The following is a 20,494-nucleotide window of genomic DNA, read 5'->3' as shown; positions in this document are numbered from 1 at the left end:
CCGTGCGCCCGCGCCTATTAACTAGTTAAATGCCGCTGTCAAAGCTGACAGCGGGCATTTAAATAGCATTTCCGGCCGCCGGGCCGGAAATGACGTCATCGCCGACCCCCGTCACGTGATCGGGGGTCGGCGTCATGTTGCCTGGACAACCAGAGGTCTCTATGAGACCTCTATGGTTGTTCCAGGCATATCGCTTTCAGCGCCACCCGGTGGTCGGCGCTGAAAGCACAGCAGTTAATCTGCTACATATGGGCGATCTGCTCATCGCCCATATGTAGCAGAGCCGATCGGGTTGCGCAAGCTTCTAGCCTCCTATGGAGGCTATTGAAGCATGCCAAAAGTAAAAAAAAAAAAATGTTTAAAAATAAAAAAAAAAATAAAAAAACATAAAAGTTCAAATCACCCCCCTTTCGCCCCAATCAAAATAAAACAGTAAAAAAAAAATTCCACATACACATATTAGGTATCGCCGCCTTCAGAATCGCCCGATCTATCAATAAAAAAAAAGCATTAACTCGATCGCTAAACGGCGTAGCGAGAAAAAAATTCAAAACGCCAGAATTATGTTTTTTTGGTCACCAAGACATTGCATTAAAATGCAATAACGGGTGATCAAAAGAACGTATCTGCACAAAAGTGGTATCATTAAAAACGTCAGTCAGGCACGGAAAAAATAAGCCCTCACCCGACCCCAGATCATGAAAAATGGAGACGCTACGGGTCTCGGAAAATTGCGCAATTTTTTTTTTTTTTAGCAAACTTTGGAATTTTTTTTCACCACTTAGATAAAAGAGGACATAGACATGTTTGGTGTCTATGAACTCGTAATGACCTGGAGAATCATAATGGCAGGTCAGATTTAGCATCTAGTGAACCTAACAAAAAAGCTAAGCAAAAAACAAGTGTGGGATTGCACTTTTTTGGCAATTTCACCGCACTTGGAATTTTTTTCCCGTTTTCGAGTATACGACATGCTAAAACCAATGGTGTCTTTTAAAAGTACAACTCGTTCCGCAAAAAATAAGCCCTCACATGGCCATATAAATGGAAAAATAAAAAAGTTATGGCTCTGGAAAGAAGGGGAGGGAAAAATGAAAATGCAAAACCAAAAATACCCCTGGTCGTTAAGGGGTTAATATCTTTAGGCAGATGATGAAGAATTTGGTGAGGAGACAAAAACTGCTTTGTGTATGAGCACCATTTAAAATATTCTCAATAAAAGATGAGTAGATTCAATGCTTCAAGAAATCACTCTTCATATTCTATTGGCAGCAAGTCCGATACGTTTCACCCTTACATTAATATCACATAACAGATTGTGGTCATTTTATTTTAGTGTTAATAATTTGTGTTTGTCAGCATACAAAATGCCAGATTAAACCGGATCAAACGGGTTGAAACTTGGCGAATGAGAAATGTGACCTGCCTGTGGCTGCACGGATGACATGACAATGATGATGACATCACAATGATGATGATGATTCCAGTAGCAGCACAGTGACCATTAGAACCATTAGTGTTTTTCCTCAGCAGCTTTGTGAGGAAAGATCTCGCTGCGGCTAGCTTGCTACTAGTGCTTGCTACTTGCGTTTTTTTTGTCTCTTTTCTACTAGCGCCTTGTTGATGTCTATGACTCAACATGTGGTGTTGTAGAAGAAGAAAAAAACAAACAACATCTTCAAAAGGAGAGAGTAATAGCGGAGAGAAGGAAACACCAACAGGTCCTGACATAGAGGATCCAGAGGAAGGATGTAGCCATCAGGTGAGCAAACCTGAAACTACTATTCATCTACCGAAAAGACACTCCCTTCTTCAAGGACTGCAGAACCAGTGGAGAAGGTTAGTAGGATCCATAAGGAAGATGGAAGCCTCCACAATAAAAAGAGGAAGGCAACTGTTGGGAAACCAGAATTTAAGAGACACCCCAGAAAATCAGAGTGGATCTTGCGAATGGGAAGTAGAAGACCATAGTGCACCTGTTGAAAACCCAACAATAAAAAATGCAACAGAGGAAAAATCAATTGAAAAACCTGTTGTGTGTAATGAAGAAAAAGCAACAGTGACGCACCAAGGTGGCATAAAAAGACCCTACATAGAGAGCAGATCCAGCATTACATCTGATGAACAATATCTAGTGTCAATGAAAAAAGCAAAACTAGACACTGAACATTCTCATACAAAGACCTCAGAAGAAGGAGAAATAGCCACGGTGCCATTAACAGTGGACAAATTCACTATTCATCATGTTCTTGGATCAGGTTGCAGTGGGGTGGTGATGCTGGCAACAGAGTCCATTCAAAAAGAGCGTGTTGCCGTAAAAGCAATTGTTAAAAAAGAAGCTATGCAATGGAAAGAAGAAGTAATAGCAGAAAGCAAAATCCTGCAGATGACTCACAAGAGCATCTTTTTAGTTCACGGCTATGGAGCTTTTCATACTAATACCTACCTCTACTATGTCATGGAGCTAGTCACTGGCGGGACCCTCCTTGACCTGGTTGAAGAGAGAGCACCGCTAAGCCTCTGCATCGTACAATTTCTAGTGGCGGAGATAGTGTGTGGAATACAATTCCTCCACTCCAACGGCATCATTCATGGAGATCTGAAATATGAAAACATCCTGTTAACCAGCCAAGGCCACATTAAAATCACAGATTTTGGATTGTCATCCATAATGACAAAAGAAGGAGACTTTGATGGAACCACTGCACTGGAAAAAATAATTGGCGAACCATATCTTGCTGAAGAAGACTGGTCTAGTTTAGGCATAATTATCAATGGTTTGGTCGCCATCCCAGGACCTCTAGGGATGTTCACAACAATCATTGACATGATCGATGACCGAGAAACATTTGAATACTTTAACCCTACAATTGTAGACTTGGTACTGGGTCTGTTTTGTAACGACAAGTCTCCGAGGTTAGGAATAGAAGGAAACATACGTGAGCATGACTTTTTCACTTCAATTAATTGGGAAGAAGTAGAATCTGGGAAAATGACATCACCACTAAAGATCAGTACTCAAAATGCTACTGATGAGCATGTGACAAGTGAGACACCTGTACCACACAGTAAGGAGAAGGAGGATCCATTCCTTTTGGAACACCAGCAGTTCTTTCAGAACATCTCATTTGTTTGTCCTGCTTGGAGAGCACACTACCACACTGCTCCAATGCAACCAGATGATTCACCTGCTGCCCCTCCATTACCTGACCAGCTAAGCCAAGAGACTGAACTTCCTGGATATTGTGGAGGACTGCTCACAGGCCCATCAAAAAGCAGCTATAAAGCCTGAGCACAAGATCTACGCAAGCTGTATGTTCACCACTCTAAACACAGTTATGTGTACCAGTTATAGAATAAATAGTTTTGTAACTTTCAAAGTTTGAACTTAATTTTTTAAAATAGCTCCTTTTCGTTCCGACTTTAGTAAACTTATTTGGGCTGCAGGTTGTGCTCCCCTGATTTAGACTGATATTAGTTACTTTATTTTTCAAAATAATAGCGATCAAATGTGATCAGGCCCGGAATGAGCATCTGCCGAGGCGGCCAGATGCCCGATGGTCCAGCAGGTCCCCACCACAAAGTGGCCCTCCGGCCCTTTAAATCTTCTGTGTGAAGGACCTATGTGCGCCCGCTGTTTAGTTGCACGCGCCAACAAGGGCTATATATATGTATTATATATATATATATATATATATATATATATATACACACACACACACACACACATCCTGCAGTGTCACCTATATATAACGTATATACACATCAGTAGCAGTATCGCCTGTATAATGTACAGTATATAGACTGCTGAATATCTAATATATAAAGCTTAATGTGTGTGTATATGTGTGTATGTATGTCCGGGATTGGCATCCGCACCGTCACAGCTGCAAAATTTGGCACAGTCACACGTCTGGACCCCGAGAGCGTCATAGGCTATGTTGTGAGGTGAAATCTTAACCACGTGCGTTCCAATTCACCAAACAATTTTGCCCCTATCTACATAATGGGGAAAAAGTGAAAGGAAAAGTGTTGGAGGCAAATTGACTGCCAGATGTGAAAAAGGGGGACTTAAAGGATGAGAGCGATGGCGCCAAAGAGAACATATCGTACAGTTGCTAAGGTGGGGCCCTGACATGGGATACTCACCACACACGGGGATATGAACACACACAAAATGCGCCACACACTACCACGTGCTTCAACACATATACCACCCTCAGCACACATTTCACCACACATACCACCAACCTCGCCACATAAAAGTCGAAAAACAGAAGTCGCCACTCAAAACTCGCCACGCTGTCCGAGAGCTGTTTAAAAGATGAAAAATGAGCTGTGATTGGTTGCCATCAGCAAGTTTTCTTTGTAGACAGTTGTGGTAACAGAGGCCTATTATTCTTATCATTTCTATGGTGTTATCGTCCTTCTGTAAAGCTGGAAATAACACAATTTATTACCGTGCCAACACAGACCACCCTCTGACACAGACTGCAGGGGGAGCCCAGTATCACACAGGATAGGATTAGATACACGGTTCAGCAGTCATTATCACACAGGAGAGGATTAGATGCATAGCTCAGCAGACAGTATCACACAGGAGAGGATAAGACACACGGCTCAGCAGTCAGTATCACACAGGATAGGGTTAGAAACACAGCTAAGCAGACTGTATCACACAGGATAAGATTAGATACACAGCTCAGCATTCAGTATCACACAGGATAGGATTAGATACATAGCTCAGCAGACAGTATCACACAGGATAGGATTAGATACACAGCTCAGCAGTCAGTATCACACAGGACAGGATTAGATACACAGCTCAGCAGTCAGTATCACACAGGATAGGATTAGATACACAGCTCAGCAGGCAGTATCACACAGGATAGGATTAGATACATAGCTCAGCAGACAGTATCACACAGGAGAGGAGTAGACACGGCTCAGCAGTCAGTATCACACAGTATAGGGTTAGATACACAGCTGAGCAGACTGTATCACACAGGATAGGATTAGATACACAGCTCAGCAGTCAGTATCACACAGGACAGGAATAGATACAATCATTATTATTTGTTATAACTAACCACAGTTGTTTACTATGCCCAGGCAACGCTGGGCTCTTCAGCTAGTACATTATATAGGTGATACTGTGATTATATACAGCAGTAGCAGCCAGCAGTCTATATACAGTACATTATATAGACAATACTGCTACAGATGTATACTCATTATATATAGGTGATACTGCTGTGTATATATCTATGTATTGCTACAGATGTATACTCATTATATATAGGTGATACTGCTGTGTATATATGTAATGGAACTGGAATTGAGGTTTGTTGAATGCAGTGAAGAGCAGGAGGCAGAGAAGGGGTTAACAGTGTTTACTTTAAACAGGTTAATTGCGTACAAGGAATACTCTGCGCAGGGAGATGAAAACAACCACGTAATGCACAGGAACACGAAGCACAACAGAATTTGCACAAAAACGCAATATTCGGAGGAAAAAGGGGTGTATGAGAGAGGCACCTTATCGGTTGAAGTTCTTGTTGGGGAGAGGTTGGAATAGCTCCCGCAGGCGTCGCAATCCATGGACAAAGTCTCTGGCTCTGCTGCGCAGGAACGAAATGCACTGTCTCCTGACCGTGCCGAGGTATCCGAGCTTGCTTGCCTTGGAAACAGTCCCTTTTGTTGGTTCCTCTGGAGTGTCGCAGTACACGGGGATCACACAGGTTGATAGGCCGCGGGATGTACAAACCTCTCATGGGCCAGCTAAGATCGGAAGGATTAAGATTGTCTTTTCCAATGCACGATGTATATCGGACCGATGCGGGAACACCTGGGGTCAGTGAAGTAAGTACGTCCTGAGAGACTGAGTCTTTCTGCAAGGTATTGGCGTATGTGAGGTTCGTCATCGGAGTAGTGGGGAGGGAGTCAACCTACACCCTTCTCCCTTGTCACCTTCCTGCCAAATCTCTTGTTTTCCCGTGCTCAGTCCTTTTATCTCCCCCACGCCCCCTTCGGTCAGGTGCTCAGGTCTGTTCCACCCAGACCAATCGCCCCCCCCGGCAACAGTGGTGACAGTTCCGTTAGTTCCGGCCCTAAAAAGCATATAGAATCGCCGACTCTGTTGTGGCTCATCTTCTTACATATATACACAGCAGTAACACCTATTTATCATGTATACAGTATTTGCAGTATCACCTGTATAATGTATAGACTACTGGCACTGAGTAGGGAGTTCCTGGAGATGTGCCGTTATGTAACCTGGCAGTGCGGCTCTATGTGTGGCCGCTGAAGATGCGATTTTCTACGCTCGTACCAATAGAGCACGGCAGTAATAGAGGAGGGGGTGATTCATTTCTGTCATGTGCTCTTTGCTCCTTTCTGGGGGGCAGAGAATGGCTGGGAGCTTATGTTCCCGGGGATGCTAGATTTCTCCCACCCGGTCAGTGTGTGCTGAAGTGTTGTGGAGTGGGAAAACTGTTGCTCATAGCAACCAATCACAGCTCAGCTTTCACTTTTAACCCCTTTCTGACATCTGACTTACTATCCTGTCCAGGTGACCCGGGCACGCATGACCATGGACAGGATAGTACGTCATACCTATCAGTCACAGGTCAACGCGGCCGGGTGTCAGCTGATTATCAAAGCTGACACCCAGCACTAAGTGCCAGGAGTGGTCACGGACCACTCCCGGCTCTTTAACCCCGTAACACTGCGATCAAGCATGATCGCAGCATTCCGGAAACAGGCAGATGGGCTTTCAGCTCTGACAACCCCTCTGCCTTTGGACCAGAGATCCTGCAGCATGACACAGGGTCCCAATCGCTGTCATGGAGACCCGATGTCGTCATGATGACATCTGGGTCTCCAGACCTGAGAGACTTCCTGACATACGCAGTGAAGTCTCTCAGGTTAGTGTAAAATCCCTGCAGCGATTACAGCTTCTATAGCATGCAGATCTGCATGCTATAGAAGCGAGCAGCTGGTGTAAAAGTAAGAATTAAATATAAAAGATTTTTTTAAATAATTGTAAAAATATTTAAAAAAATAATAAAAAGTAATAATTAAAAAAAAAATCAATATTCTATAAATAAATATTTGAATAAAAAAAATCTGAACAATAAAAGTACACATATTTGGTATCCCCGCATCCATAATGATCCGCCCTACAAAACTGTCCCACTAATTAACCCCTTTAGTGAACCCCATAAAAAAAGACAAAAAACAATGCTTTTTCATCATACCGCCAAACAAAAAGTGTAATAACACGTGATCAAAAAGATGGATATAAATAATCATGGTACCACTAAAAACGTCATCTTGTCCCGCAAAAAACAAGCCACCACACAGTTACATCACTGGAAAAATAAAAAAGTTATAGCTCTCAGAATAAAGCGATGGAAAAATAATTATTTTTTTATCTAAAATAGTTTTTATTGTATATAAACGCCAAAACATAAAAAAAATATAAATGAGGTATAGCTGTAATCGCACTGACCTGAAGAATAAAAACGCTTTATCAATTTTACCACACGCAGAACGGTATAAATGCCCCCCCAACAAGAAATTCATGAGTTGCTGGTTTTTGTTCATTCTGTCTCCCTAAAATTGGAATAAAAAGTGATCAAAAAAGTCACGTGCCCGAAAATTGTACCAATTAAAACGTCAACTTGCCCTGCAAAAAACAAGACCTCACATGACTCTGTGGGCCAAAATAAGGAAAAATTATAGCTCTCAAAATATGGTAATGCGAAATCTATTTTTTCCAATAAAAAGCATCTTTTAGCATGTGACAGATGCCAAACATAAAAACCCGCTATAAATAGCAAATCAAACCCCCTTTTATCACCCCCTTTGTTAACGAAAAATAATAAAATTTAAAAAACTATTTATTTCCATTTTCCCATTTGGGTTAGGTTTGGGGCTAAAGTTAGGGTTGGAACTAGAGTTGGGGTTAGGGTTTGGATTAGTGTTTGGATTAGGGTTGGGATTAGGGTTGAAATTAGGGTTAGGGATTAGGGTTAGGGGTGTGTTAGGGTTAGGTTTGTGGTTAGGGTTACGGTTAGGGCTGGAATTAGGGTTAGGGTTGGAGTTATAATTGGGGGTTTCCACTGTTTAGGTACATCAGGGGCTTTCTAAACAAGATATGGCATCCGATCTCAATTCCAGCCAATTGTAATCTTTTTAGAGTAGTGTAATTAGAAATCTGTAGTTTGAAAGATGGAATTTGAAAGATGGCAGACCACGTCTGGTCAGACTCATGCCTTTGAATATATGTGCACCTAAGGGCTCACAGCTGTGAGGGGATGTGGGCGTGTTTGGTCAGACCACATGTTCATCGTTAAGCAAGGTCATAAAAAGGGGGAAAGGGGTTTCACTGACCACTCGGAGATATGCATGGAAAAGACAAGAGGAATGGAATACATTATGGATACCAAATGATGGGTAAGCAGAACATACCACAGAAAGCAAATGCAATTACATGGACAATCAGGAGCCAGAAAAAGCTGTATGAGTGTATAGGTGTGTAGATGAGTGTATATGAGTGTATAGGAGTGTATATGAGTGTATGTGTGTTTATAGATATGTATAGGTGTGTATAGGAGTGTATAGGTGTGTATAGGAGTGTATAGGTGGGTATAGGAGTGTATATGTGTGTATATATATTACTGGCTGAAATCTTAGGCCTGTACAATGTTTCTAGGGTCTTTCACGCATTTCTGTTTGAAGCAATGATGTAGCTTCCTATTACATTAGGTCACGTCAGTGCGTAGGACTGACAAGATGTCATCGCAACATCCAGCAGTTGCCCCCCAGACCATGTTGTATTGGAGGGCAGCAAGGAGCATTCTGGAATAGAAGGTGAGAAGGACTAGTTAAAGATTCCCGAAAATAGCTTTTCTAGTGCAAATGCAGAATTTTTTTCTTTTGTTCATGTTCTCCTTCCATGAGATGTGGTCCTGTCTTCTATGTCTATAACTAAATAGTCATATTATGCAAGTGGGTGTGGTTCAAAACTCTTCTCACGAGGATCGTCCCAGGTTGCACTAACAAGTCCGATTTTAGGGAGCAGAGGAGGCTCAGGAGTGGAGAGATGCATTAACAAATGAAAAACGCCAGATGCTGGAGAACAGTGATGTATACACCAGGTAAGAAATTAAAATAGTTTACGGTAAATGATAGGTTCTCTTTAAAGAGAATCATTATGAAAAAAATGGCTTGTTTAAATCAGGTTTCTACAAAGCTATGTTTTCTTTTTAGCCAAGAAGCTATATCTTTACAAAAAGCCCTTAAGTTTAGTATGGCCATAATTGTACCAACTTGGAGAATTATTTTTGCCCAGTCATATTTACTGCACAAAAAAAACACATTTTCTCCTCACTTGAAATTTTCATTTTCATTTTTTTTCCTTTACCAAATAATGTACTGCAAACTGGGAATGATACCATATTTTGCAGATTATAAGATGCACCAGATTCTAAGACACCCCAAATTTTGAGGAGAAAAGTAGGAAAAAAACTTTTTTAATAAAATGGCGGTACCTCTTATAATCTATGCGTCTTATTGCTTACTGGGGGTGGTGGCCAGCGCTGGTTTTAGGCAAAGTAGGACCCTAGGCAAAGTTTAAAATGGGGCCCCAAATGCTAACATATTGCACATCACACAGAAGCATTTCGGTTGCAGTTACATGCGCTGAGTTCAGGCCGCTAAATGAGTGTGATCGACAATATTGAAATCGTTCAACGCTTGTTTCCCGGCCTCTTTACACCGTCTGAGAAAGAATGATGGGGTCAGAACAATCACTATTAGATCAATCTGTCTCCATACAAAATCATGTTATCAGCAGCACATCTACAGTTTACACCGCCGATGTGCTGCTGAGAACAATGATTTTTGTTCCAGCATAAACAATCCAATCACTCGATGAATAGGCAAGCATTTTGCTTGTTTAGTATAATACACCCCATAGTCCTCCATATATTATAAAGTGCTCCATATTGTAAAATGCACACCCCATAGTCCTCCATATAATATAATATGCCCCATAGTCCTCCATATAGTATAATACACTCCCTATAGTCCTCCATATATTAAAATACACTCCTCAGTCCTCCATATATTAAAATACACTGCTCAGTCCTCCACATAGTATAATACACTCCTCATAGTGCTCCGTATAGTATAATGCACCGCCATAGTCATCCATGCAGTACAATTCACTTCCCATAGTATAATGCACCCCATAGTTCTTCATATAGTATAATGTATTCCCCATAGTCCTCGATAAAGTATAATGCAGCCCACATATAGTATAATGCAGCCACCTCACAAAGTATAATGTAAGTCCCCATGGAATATAATTTTTTTTTTTTTTTTTTATCCAATAAATTTTTATTGAAATTTTCAAAGACAGAAATGATCTTACAGAAAGAAAACCAAAGATCATAATATAGACAGACAAAAATGCAAACAACAATAACAATAACAGACAATGAGACCGTAGGAACAGGAAGGGAGGGGGGGGGGATCCGGTAAGACTCAAGAAATCCTAATCCCCATGGAATATAATGCAGCCCCCCCTCATTTAGTATACTGTAGCCCCTTCATTGAGTATGATGCAATCACCCTTCACAGAATATAATAAATACTAGCAGAAGAGCCTGGCGCTGCCCGGGCATAGTAACTAACTGTGGTTAGTTATAACAAATTATAATTATCCTTCATCCCATAATCCCGTGCCCATATACCCATCATACATATTCTTCATCCCATAGTCCCGTGCCCATATACCCATCATACATATACTTCATCCCATAGTCCCATGCCCATATACCCATCATACATATTTGCCATCCCATAGTCGAGTGCCCATATACCCATCACACATCCTTCATCTCATAGTCCCATGCCCAGATACCCATCATACACATCCTCCATCCCATAGTCCCATGCCCATATACCCATCATACATATACTCCATCCCATAGTCCCGTGCTCATATGCCCATCATACATATCCTCCATCCCATAGTCCCGTGCCCATATACCCATCATACATATTCACCATCCCATAGGCCCCTGCCCATATACCCATCATACATATCCTCCATCCCATAGTCCCGTGCCCATATACCCATCATACATATTCGCCATCCCATAGTCCCATGCCCATATACCCATCATACATATTCTTGATCCCATAGTCCCATGCCCATAGTCGAGTGCCCAAATACCCATCACACATCCTTCATCTCATAGTCCCATGCCCATATACCCATCATATATATCCTCCATCCCATAATCCCGTGCCCATATACCCATCATACATAACCTCCATCCCATAGTCCCGTGCCCATACACCCGTCATACATATCCTCCATCCCATAGTCCAGTGCCCATATACCCATCACATATCCTCCATCCCATGGTCAACCATTATGACATCATAATGAGCGGCGGGGATTGCAACCAATGATGACATCAGCGTCGCCATGGCAACCATTATGACATCATAACGAGGGGCGGGGCTTGACGCGCACACACTTTTTCCCCAGTATGTAGACAGGGGCAAAATTGTTGGGTGAATTGGAACGCGCGGGGTTAAAATTTCACCTCACAACATAGCTTAGGACGCTCTTGGGGTCCAGACGTGTAACTGTGCCAAATTTTGTGGCTGTAGCTGCGACGGTGCGGATGTCCGGGATAGGCATACACACACACACATATACATACATACACACACACACACTTAAGCTTTATATATTCGATAATACAGCCCCCCATAGAATATAATGTAGCCCCGAATAAAATACAGCTCACCTCCCCATAGAATATAATGTAGCCCCATCAAAGGGTATGATGCAATCCTTCCTCATAAAATCTAATAGAGCCCCCCATAGAATATAATGTAGCCGCCCATAGAATATAATACAGCCCACCTCCCCATAGAATATAATGTAGCCCCCCCATAGTATATAACACAGCCTCCCCCATAGAATACAATATACCCTCCATAGTATATAACAGCTTCCCCCACAGAATATAATATACCCCCCAATAGTATATAACACAGCCACATAGTATATAACATAGCCCCACAGCCCACGTAGTATATAGCACAGCCCACATAGCATATAGCACAGCCCACATAGTATATAGCACAGCCCACATATAGTATATAGCACAGCCCACATATAGTATATAGCACAGCCCACATATAGTATATAGCACAGCCCGCCACATGGTATATAGCACAGCCCACATGGTATATAGCACAGCCCACATGGTATATAGCACAGCCCACATGGTATATAGCACAGCCCACAGCTCCCCCCCCCAGAATGGCCCCACAGTCCACTACTCATTGTTATATTTAAAAAAAACACAACACACTCCTCACCTCTCATGACCGCGCTGCTCCCGACTCCTGTCTCAGCGGCTGTGCTGCCTGGCACACGTCATCGCGCACCTGCCGTGTCAGAGGCAGAGTGCGGAATGATGGGAGAAAAAGCGCCAGCTGACACTGTCTCCTCCATCTATGCTTTAAACTGTACGGGCAGACGCCAGTATAGTTCAATATGGCTGGGGGAGTCGGCATTAGGGGTAGGCGGGCCCCCCGCCTCACGGGGCCCCATAGTGGCTGCATGATGTGCTGCTAGCTGGGGGCCCCAGGGGGAGCGGGGACCCCAGGCAGCTGCCTGGTCTGCCTGCCCTGGTGGTGGCTGCGGTGAAGCGGAATCCCAGGGTTGCTGCTGGATCTGGCAAGAGTGGTGCGCTGCTGCAGGCTCATGACCGCGCTTCAAAGGTTTTTTGAAGCAGACAGATAAGGGGGACAGTCATGCTGACTAGTGCATCATCTGCACTGGCCATCCGCGTGGAGTCATCGAAGGCACGCAAAACTTGGCAGATGTCCCTCATAGTGGCCCACTCAGTGGTGGTGAAGTGTGTCCGGCGCACAGTGCGACTTGTTTGTGCCTGATGCAGCTGGTACTCCATTACTGCTGCCTGCTGCTCACACAACCGCTCCAACATATGTAACGTTGAATTCCACCTGGTGGGGAGGTCACATATGATGCGATGTTCTGGCAGGCGAAATCGGCGTTGCAGAGATGCAATGCGTAATCTTACCATGCTGGAACGCCGCCTGTGAGCACACTCTAGGCGAACCTTGTGCAGCAGTGCATCAAGATCCGGATAGTCCCTCAGAAAGCTCTGCACGACCAAATTGAGCACGTGTGCCAGACATGGTATGTGAGTGAGGTTGCCTAGGCCCAGAGCTGCCACTAGATTTCGACCATTGTCACTCACTACCAAACCTGGCTGCAGATTCGCTGGCACAAACCACACATCGCTCTCCTGCTTGATGGCATTCCAGAGCTCCTGTGCTGTGTAGCTCTGATTCCCCAAAGAAATTAATTTAAGGACGGCCTGTTGACGTTTGGCCACACCTGTGCTCATATCTGGCCTAACAGGCTCATGCAGTGCTGATTCCAAGGAACTAGAGTAGGAGGAGGACTCAATATGTACAGACTGCATTCCCGCAATCCTTGGAGTTGGCAGAATACGTACAGAGCCACTCTCCAGATCTGTACCCGGCTCCACAACATTGACCCAATGGGCAGTGAGGGAAAGGTATCGTCCCTGTCCATGGCTACTGGTCCACGCATCGGTGGTCAGGTGGACCTTGCTACTGACGGCGTTTACTAGCGCATTTTTAATTTTTCCCTCCACATGCTTTTGCAGGGCAGGGACGGCTTGCCTGCTGAAATAAAAGCGGCTGGGAACATTGTATTGTGGAACTGCCAATGACATCAAGTTCCGGAAGGTGTCAGTCTCCACCAGCCTGAATGACAGCATCTCAAGGGCCAGTAGTTTGGCAATGCCGGCATTCAGAGCCAGTGCTCGGGGATGGTTTGCCGAGTATGGCCGCTTTTTATCCCATGCCTGTGCTACCGATTGCTGGTGAGTGGCCTGGGAGTGTGCTGATGACTGAGAACGTGGTTCAGTGGGTGGAATTTCACTGGGTCTCTGGACAACAGTGGCAGAGGTTCTTCAATGGCGTTCCAGTGAGGAAGCCGAACCAGCTGTGTGTGAGCTGGAGGAAGAGGCCCCAACACGAGCTGAAGAGGTGGTAGGTGCTGCTGAAGGTTGGCCTACATCTTCAGTGTGTCTGTGTAACTCCACCTCGTGCTTGGTACGCACATGTTTCCACATATTTGTGGTATTGAGGTTGCTCACATTTTTCCGTCGTTTAACTTTCTGATGACACAGCTTGCATTTGACAAAGCAAATGTCATCTGCAACTGTCAAAAAAAGACCACGCACTGCAAGTCCTGGGAGCGCCCGTTTTCTGTTTTGGAAGAGGATTGCTCCTGACGGGTGCCAAAGTGGAGGCTACAGGCAACCAAGTCTGCCCCCGCCCTCTCCCTCCTCTTTTGGCCGGTCGGGGAATCTCTTCCTCAGAGCTGCTCCCACCACCTTCCTGTTCCTGACGCCATGATGGGTCAAGGACCTCATCATCTCCACTCCCCTCTTCAAGCAGCGGCTGGTCCTGGGTTGTCTCGCCAGCACCGTACGCACCAGAAATTGGCAACTGAGTCTCATCATCATCAGATGAGCACTGAGGTGTGCTGACAATAGGCACTGGCCCACCCGCCTCTTCAGATTCAGAGGGACAAAGCAGTTGCGCATCACTGCATACTCCCTCTTCTTCAAGCTCTAGAATGCTGCTTGGCTGGCCACCTCTTTCCAAGCCAACAGATTCTGAGAACAGAAGTAAAGATTGAGATGGCTCCTGTCCAGGGCTCCCAGACTGCCTGGGCAATTTGGCAGGTGGTGAAGAGACAGATGGTTGCTCTTCAGTGCTCTGGCCCTGGAAGGATGCGGAAGTCATTGAAGTGAATGCGTTAGCTGCCATTCATCCGACAACGGCTTCAATTTGTTCGTCACGCAGCAGTGGGGTACGGCGAGGTCCTACAAAGCTGCGCATGAAGGACTGTTGCCTGGTAAAAGTGGGGGATGCCGGGTCACTGGTGGCCGCAGCAGACACCGAATCCCCACGTCCTCTCCCTGCTGAATCCCCCAGTCCTCTCCCTGCTGAAACTCCACGGCCACGACCACGTGCCTTACTCCCTGCCTTCTTCATCTTGGTAGACTGATAAAGATAGGCAGAAAAGTAAAAAAGGGGGGGCTTAGTGTTCTTATTCCTGAACACCTGCTAACCAGTATAAGAAACACTAATTTGGCTAAGAGTGTGTGTACTACACTTTAATATAATCTAATATGGCCTACACAACTCTAAAGTGGAGTGTTTGGTGAACTTTATTTCCTTTTTTTTTGGGGGGGGGAAATAAAAGGATGTGACCAAAGTTTGAAAGCTATAGTATCACAAACTTTTTGGAGTGATTACAATGCACGAAGCTAACCTACAATGCAATTGATGAGGCTCCAAAAAATAGGGTGATACTAGTCTGGCTGGCCCTGAAGGGCACAAGCCAGCAAATACTATATAGTGTTTGCAACCAACCAATGACAATGGATGCGGATGGAAGCACACTAATATAGGAGCAAAAATCTGGACAAATTAGCTGCAAAAAAAAAGGACTATGTATGAGGCAGTGACGCACGCTGAGCAGACTACAACCAGCGGTGGCTGTAGAACACACTGCAACGTGAGCTGCACTCACACACAGAGAGACCTATCAGACAGCCAAAAACAGTGCAGAGAAATGGGCTATAGCAATGAAAGGCTGCTGAAAGGCTCCGCTGTCCACTCCTTTAGTGTTTGCAACCAACGTATATGGATACATATGGAAGCACACTATACAGGAGAAAAAAAAAGCAGCAATAAAAGAAAAATGTGTATGAGGCAGAGACACACGCTGGGCGGCCTACAAGCAGACGTGCCTGCAGGACACACTACACAGCGTGGGTCTGCACTCACACAGCCCTTGCAGACAGCTATTAAAACAGCGCTGCTGGGCTAAAAAAATGCTACAGTGGTGGATTATGTAGCCTGGGTAGAGCAATAGATATGTTTGATGATCGCGATTTCTAACTGTCCCTCACAGTCTTCAACAGCAGCCTGTCCCTAACTGAATTCACAGCAGAGTGAACCCGAAATGGTGGCTGCTGCGGTTTTTATAGTGCATCATGACATCATTTCAGCAGCCAATCACAGCCATGCCAGTAGTTAACATGCCTACATGCCTAACAGGATGTGCCCACACTTCTGAGGATCCCCATTGGCTGAATCAAATCGAGCGGGCTTCTAGCATTATGGGAACTTCCGATTCCGGTATTAGATATGAAAAAAGTATCGGAACTAAGTATCGGAATTCCGATACAGCGAATATCGGCCGATACCCGATACTTGCGGTATCGGAATGCTCAACACTACTCAACACATGTATTTTAAGATGTGTGGGCTTTGGGTGGACATCGACCCACTGAGCTGGTTGTTCCACTATACCACAGGCAAAACAAGAGGTGGAAAATTGCATGATTTGTTTTACAGAGTGACACTAGTAACAAAACATTTAATTTTGCAAAATTGTCTTGCCAAAACACTTCCAGGGATGAAGGAGATAGGGGCAGGGCTGCTTTCTGTCTTGAATTTGGAAAAAAAAGAGGCAGAAAGACAGAAAGATAAAATGACGGAAAAGTTTTTCAAAAAGTGGAGAGTATTCATGGAATAGTTTCTGTCTACTGGAGAAATACAGGAGATAATGGTGTCTTTTATTAACTCAGATTGGTACATGTTAGAAGATTTAAGTGGTAATTTGGGTTAAATGTGTCATTTAGTAAATATATCAGAAAGGATAGATACAGAAATTGGCTGGTCAGAGTATAGCCACTTTGAGCGAGCAGATTTGCGGACATATGGGGTTAAGTTATTGTTGTTTGAGCAATATTGTTTCTGATTGACCTAATCTTATATATACGCTTAGATTGTATAAGGTGTCCTTTATCCTATGGCACTGTATACATTGGTCAATATGCTGTATTTGTCAAAAATTCAATAAAAAAGATGTTTTAAAAAAAAACAACTTCATCAGGGGGGAATTTGGATCTTATCTGTATTTGGTCGTGATCTGGTAAAGAGATATTTGCGGTTGAGAATCTAAAAGAACCACCAAAAAGATTTTCCTGGGGGGAAGGGATCATGTCAGATTTCTGAAAAATTATCAGCTATCCTAGAGAGGTCAGGATTTTCAGAGTTATTTGTAGGTGTTCTCTGAGGAACGGTGCAATGGGAGCCATGATTAGAAAATCGTGTTAAGGAATGATACAGAGGTTTTGCTTTCTGATCAACACCACTACCTCTGCCATAATGTTTATAAATGTGTGAGGTGCTGATGAAAGTCCGAATGGTAGTGTGTTAAATTGGAAGTGTAGGGTCTGGTGTCTCTGCATGGCTGCAAACCTCAGGAATTTCTGATATGTTAGATGGATGAGACTGTGGTAATAGGAGTCTTGCAAATCAGTGGTTGCCATAACAAAGTTTTTCCCTATTAAGGTGATTGTAGAGTTTATGGATTCCATCTTGTATCTCGTGTAGGAAATGATTTAGAATTATCCTGTAAGTTGCATTCGGTTTAGTTATAAGGAACAGAAAAGAATAATGAACTTTTCTCTAGCAACCTTCCACGACAGCATAGGAGGTTGTCTCCATGCCCTAATGGGGGACAGGAAGTATGAGAGGTTAAAAAGGTCCCACCCACCTCCCTCTCACCAGTGTCTTTCATGTCCCCCATGGGGCATCGAGAGGTTCAGTATGCTGTGTGGCCGGCTGCTGCAGCGTACCTGGAATTTCTTAAGCCGGGCAGTGGTGGTCGGTGGTGCTGCCTCCCCTCCTCCGTGCTGCTCCCGTCTTCTTAGAACACGGGACCGTAACTGGCCCACCCGCGCTCTCCCATAGGGAGTAAAGCGGGCCAGTGATCCCCGACCGGAGGCCTCCCGCAGCTCTCCGGTCTCTTCTCCTCCTGCTGCGCGCTGTGCGGTGACACGGAAGTGACGTCACGCGCGGTCACTTCCGGGGTATGTCTGATGACTTCCTATCATGGCGGCCCCCATTCAGCTGCCGGCGCGTGGAGCTCGCCAGCACCAGCTGTACCTGCTCGAGGAGGAGGGGGAAAAAATGAAAAGCTGCGCTGAGGGCGGGGTTAACCCCTTATTAACCCGCCGGAAGATGCCGACAGGTAAGACGAAATCCCCTGTCAGCATGGACGGTTCTTCCTGCCCTGCGTCTGCAGAGCCCAGCGCTGCCCCAACCACAGTGAGTGTTACCTGGGGTGGGTCCTAGTGGTGCGGTCCTGGGATAGAGGTCCTCAGAAATGCTTCTCCCCCTTTTTTTATAGGGAGAAAAGTCTGCCCACAAAAGCACCAATACCACCAGCAAGTCGGACACGTGCTATATGCAGTGCAAAACTTCCCTCAAATTGGGCGAAAAAACTGTGTCAGGCTTGCACGGATAGGGTGGTTAGGGCTGAGCACCCGTCACTAATTGACGAGATCTGCAGCCTGGTTACTCATCAGGTCCAGACCTCTCTGGCTGCTCTGTCTCCCCCACCACCACCACCTCCTCCTCAGATTGTAGGATCCCCATCCCCAAAAAAACGAAAAATACAAATAGAGGACTCGGAATCCGTATCAGAGAGGTCATATAATTCAGGCTCCGAGAATTGGGAACCGGGAACTTCCAAATAAGCTGAAACTAGGAGATACCTCCTTTCTGCGGAATATGTGGAAGAGCTGGTCAGTGCTGTGCGGGCCACCATGGGCCTAGAGGACGAACCAGTTACTCAGTCAGCACAGGACCGCATGTTCAGAGGATTTGAGGGACCCAGACAAACAGGTTTCCCAGTTCATAAGAGCATAGTAGACATGATCTCTCAGGAATGGGAGTACCCAGAGAAGCGCTAGTCAGCCCCGTCGGAGCTCAGGCATAGATTCCCCTTGGAAGGAGAGGAGTCTAAATGGGACATCCCGAAGGTTGATGTCCAGGTGGCAAGAGTGGTGAAAAAGACGGTCCTTCCATTTGATGATGTGTCCCAGCTTAGAGACCCGATGGACTGTAAGGCAGAAAGCCTCCTAAGAAAGGCCTGGGAAACTTCTGCCTTCTCCCTAAAATCAGGAATGGCGTCCACATGTATCTCTAGGTCTCTCTTCCAATGGACAGAGGAACTAGATAGTCATATTTCCCGGGGAACCTCAAGAGGTGACCTCCTTAACTCCCTTCCCATACTACAGAGAGCTACAGGCTTCTTGGCCGATGCATCAATGGAGATGATCCGCTCTTCCGCCAGAGCCATGGTCCAGTCCAATTCCGCAAGACGGGCCCTTTGGCTTAAAACGTGGAGCGGGGATGTGACTTCCAAGGTTAAACTCTGCTCTTTACCCTTCAAGGGTGAACAGGTCTTTGGCCCAGCCTTAGATTAAATTCTTGAAAAGGCCACAGATAAGAAGAAGGTGCTTCCTGAGCAGAGGACCACAAAAAAGCGGCTTTTTCGAGCCCCCCCCCAGAATCAGCCATCCCAGCCGAGAGGCAAGGGAAAGACGGGAAGATGGAGTTATGCTAAAGGGAGAGGCAGGAACATCCTGGTCCCCCAGCAGCAGCAGCAACAGCCACAAGAAAAACAATGACTCGACCCCGGTGGGGGGGAAAGCTTCCGAGGTTTATTCACTCTTGGCAGATGATTTCCAACAGCCCCTGGGTCCTCAACATGATCAGGGAGGGCCTGCTGCTAGAACTCAAATCCTTCCCCCCGCAGGGTATAAGAGTTACCTCCCTACCACCTCAGGAGACTCCAGCACTAAAAACCGGCATCCAGCTCCTGCTTCAATCAAACGCCATCTCTCCGGTCCCTGTGGAGGAACGGGGAGGAGGGCATTATTCCAGACTGTTCCTAGTGAGAAAACCCACAGGAGAGGCAAGGATAATAAATCTGAAGGGCCTCAATTGGCACATTGTATATCACAGATTCAAGATGGAGTCGGTGAAGACCGCCATTCCTCTGATAGGGCCGTCTCACTTCATGGCAACCATAGACTTAAAGGATGCCTATTTTCACATCCCCATACATCCTCACAGGAAGTATCTGAGGTTTGCGATCCGCCAGGGTACAGAAGTCAGGCACTATCAGTACAACGTGCTTCCCTTTGGGATATCCTCTGCCCCTCAAGTATTTTTCCAAGATTATGGCAGAAGCTGTGTCCCACATCAGAGGGCAGGGCATATGCATTGTGCCCTACCTGGACGACCTGCTGATAATAGGAGCCTCCTACCAGATCCTGGAAAGCCAGGTGACTCAAACCCTGAGTATTCTTCAATCGTTGGGGTGGATCCCAAATATAAAAAAGTCACAGATCCAACCGTCCCAGGAGATAAAATTCTTAGGTATCCTCCTAGATTCAAGAAAACAAATGATCTTCCTCCCAGAGGAACATCAGAGGTCCATAATATCAAGGATCTCAAGTTT

The 20,494-nt window shown here is 45.1% G+C and overlaps 1 protein-coding gene across 3 annotated transcripts in view; it reads right to left on the bottom strand.

Annotated features, from left to right (window-relative positions):
• The window catches only part of LOC141100202 (uncharacterized), a 144,772-nt gene that overhangs the window by 46,735 nt on the left and 77,543 nt on the right, over positions 1-20,494 (bottom strand). For all 3 annotated transcript variants that reach the window (XM_073588545.1, XM_073588544.1, XM_073588546.1), the window contains one exon: positions 2,447-2,599. In XM_073588545.1, the coding sequence (XP_073444646.1) occupies positions 2,537-2,599 (63 nt within the window). In that variant the 3' untranslated portion in view covers positions 2,447-2,536. The remainder of the gene's footprint in view (positions 1-2,446; positions 2,600-20,494) is intronic.

This window comes from Dendrobates tinctorius, unplaced genomic scaffold (assembly GCF_039654945.1).
Source record: "Dendrobates tinctorius isolate UK_male_01 unplaced genomic scaffold, ASM3965494v1 ptg000103l, whole genome shotgun sequence".
Taxonomy (NCBI): domain Eukaryota; kingdom Metazoa; phylum Chordata; class Amphibia; order Anura; family Dendrobatidae; genus Dendrobates; species Dendrobates tinctorius.
This window is presented reverse-complemented; position numbering and strand designations above follow the sequence as displayed.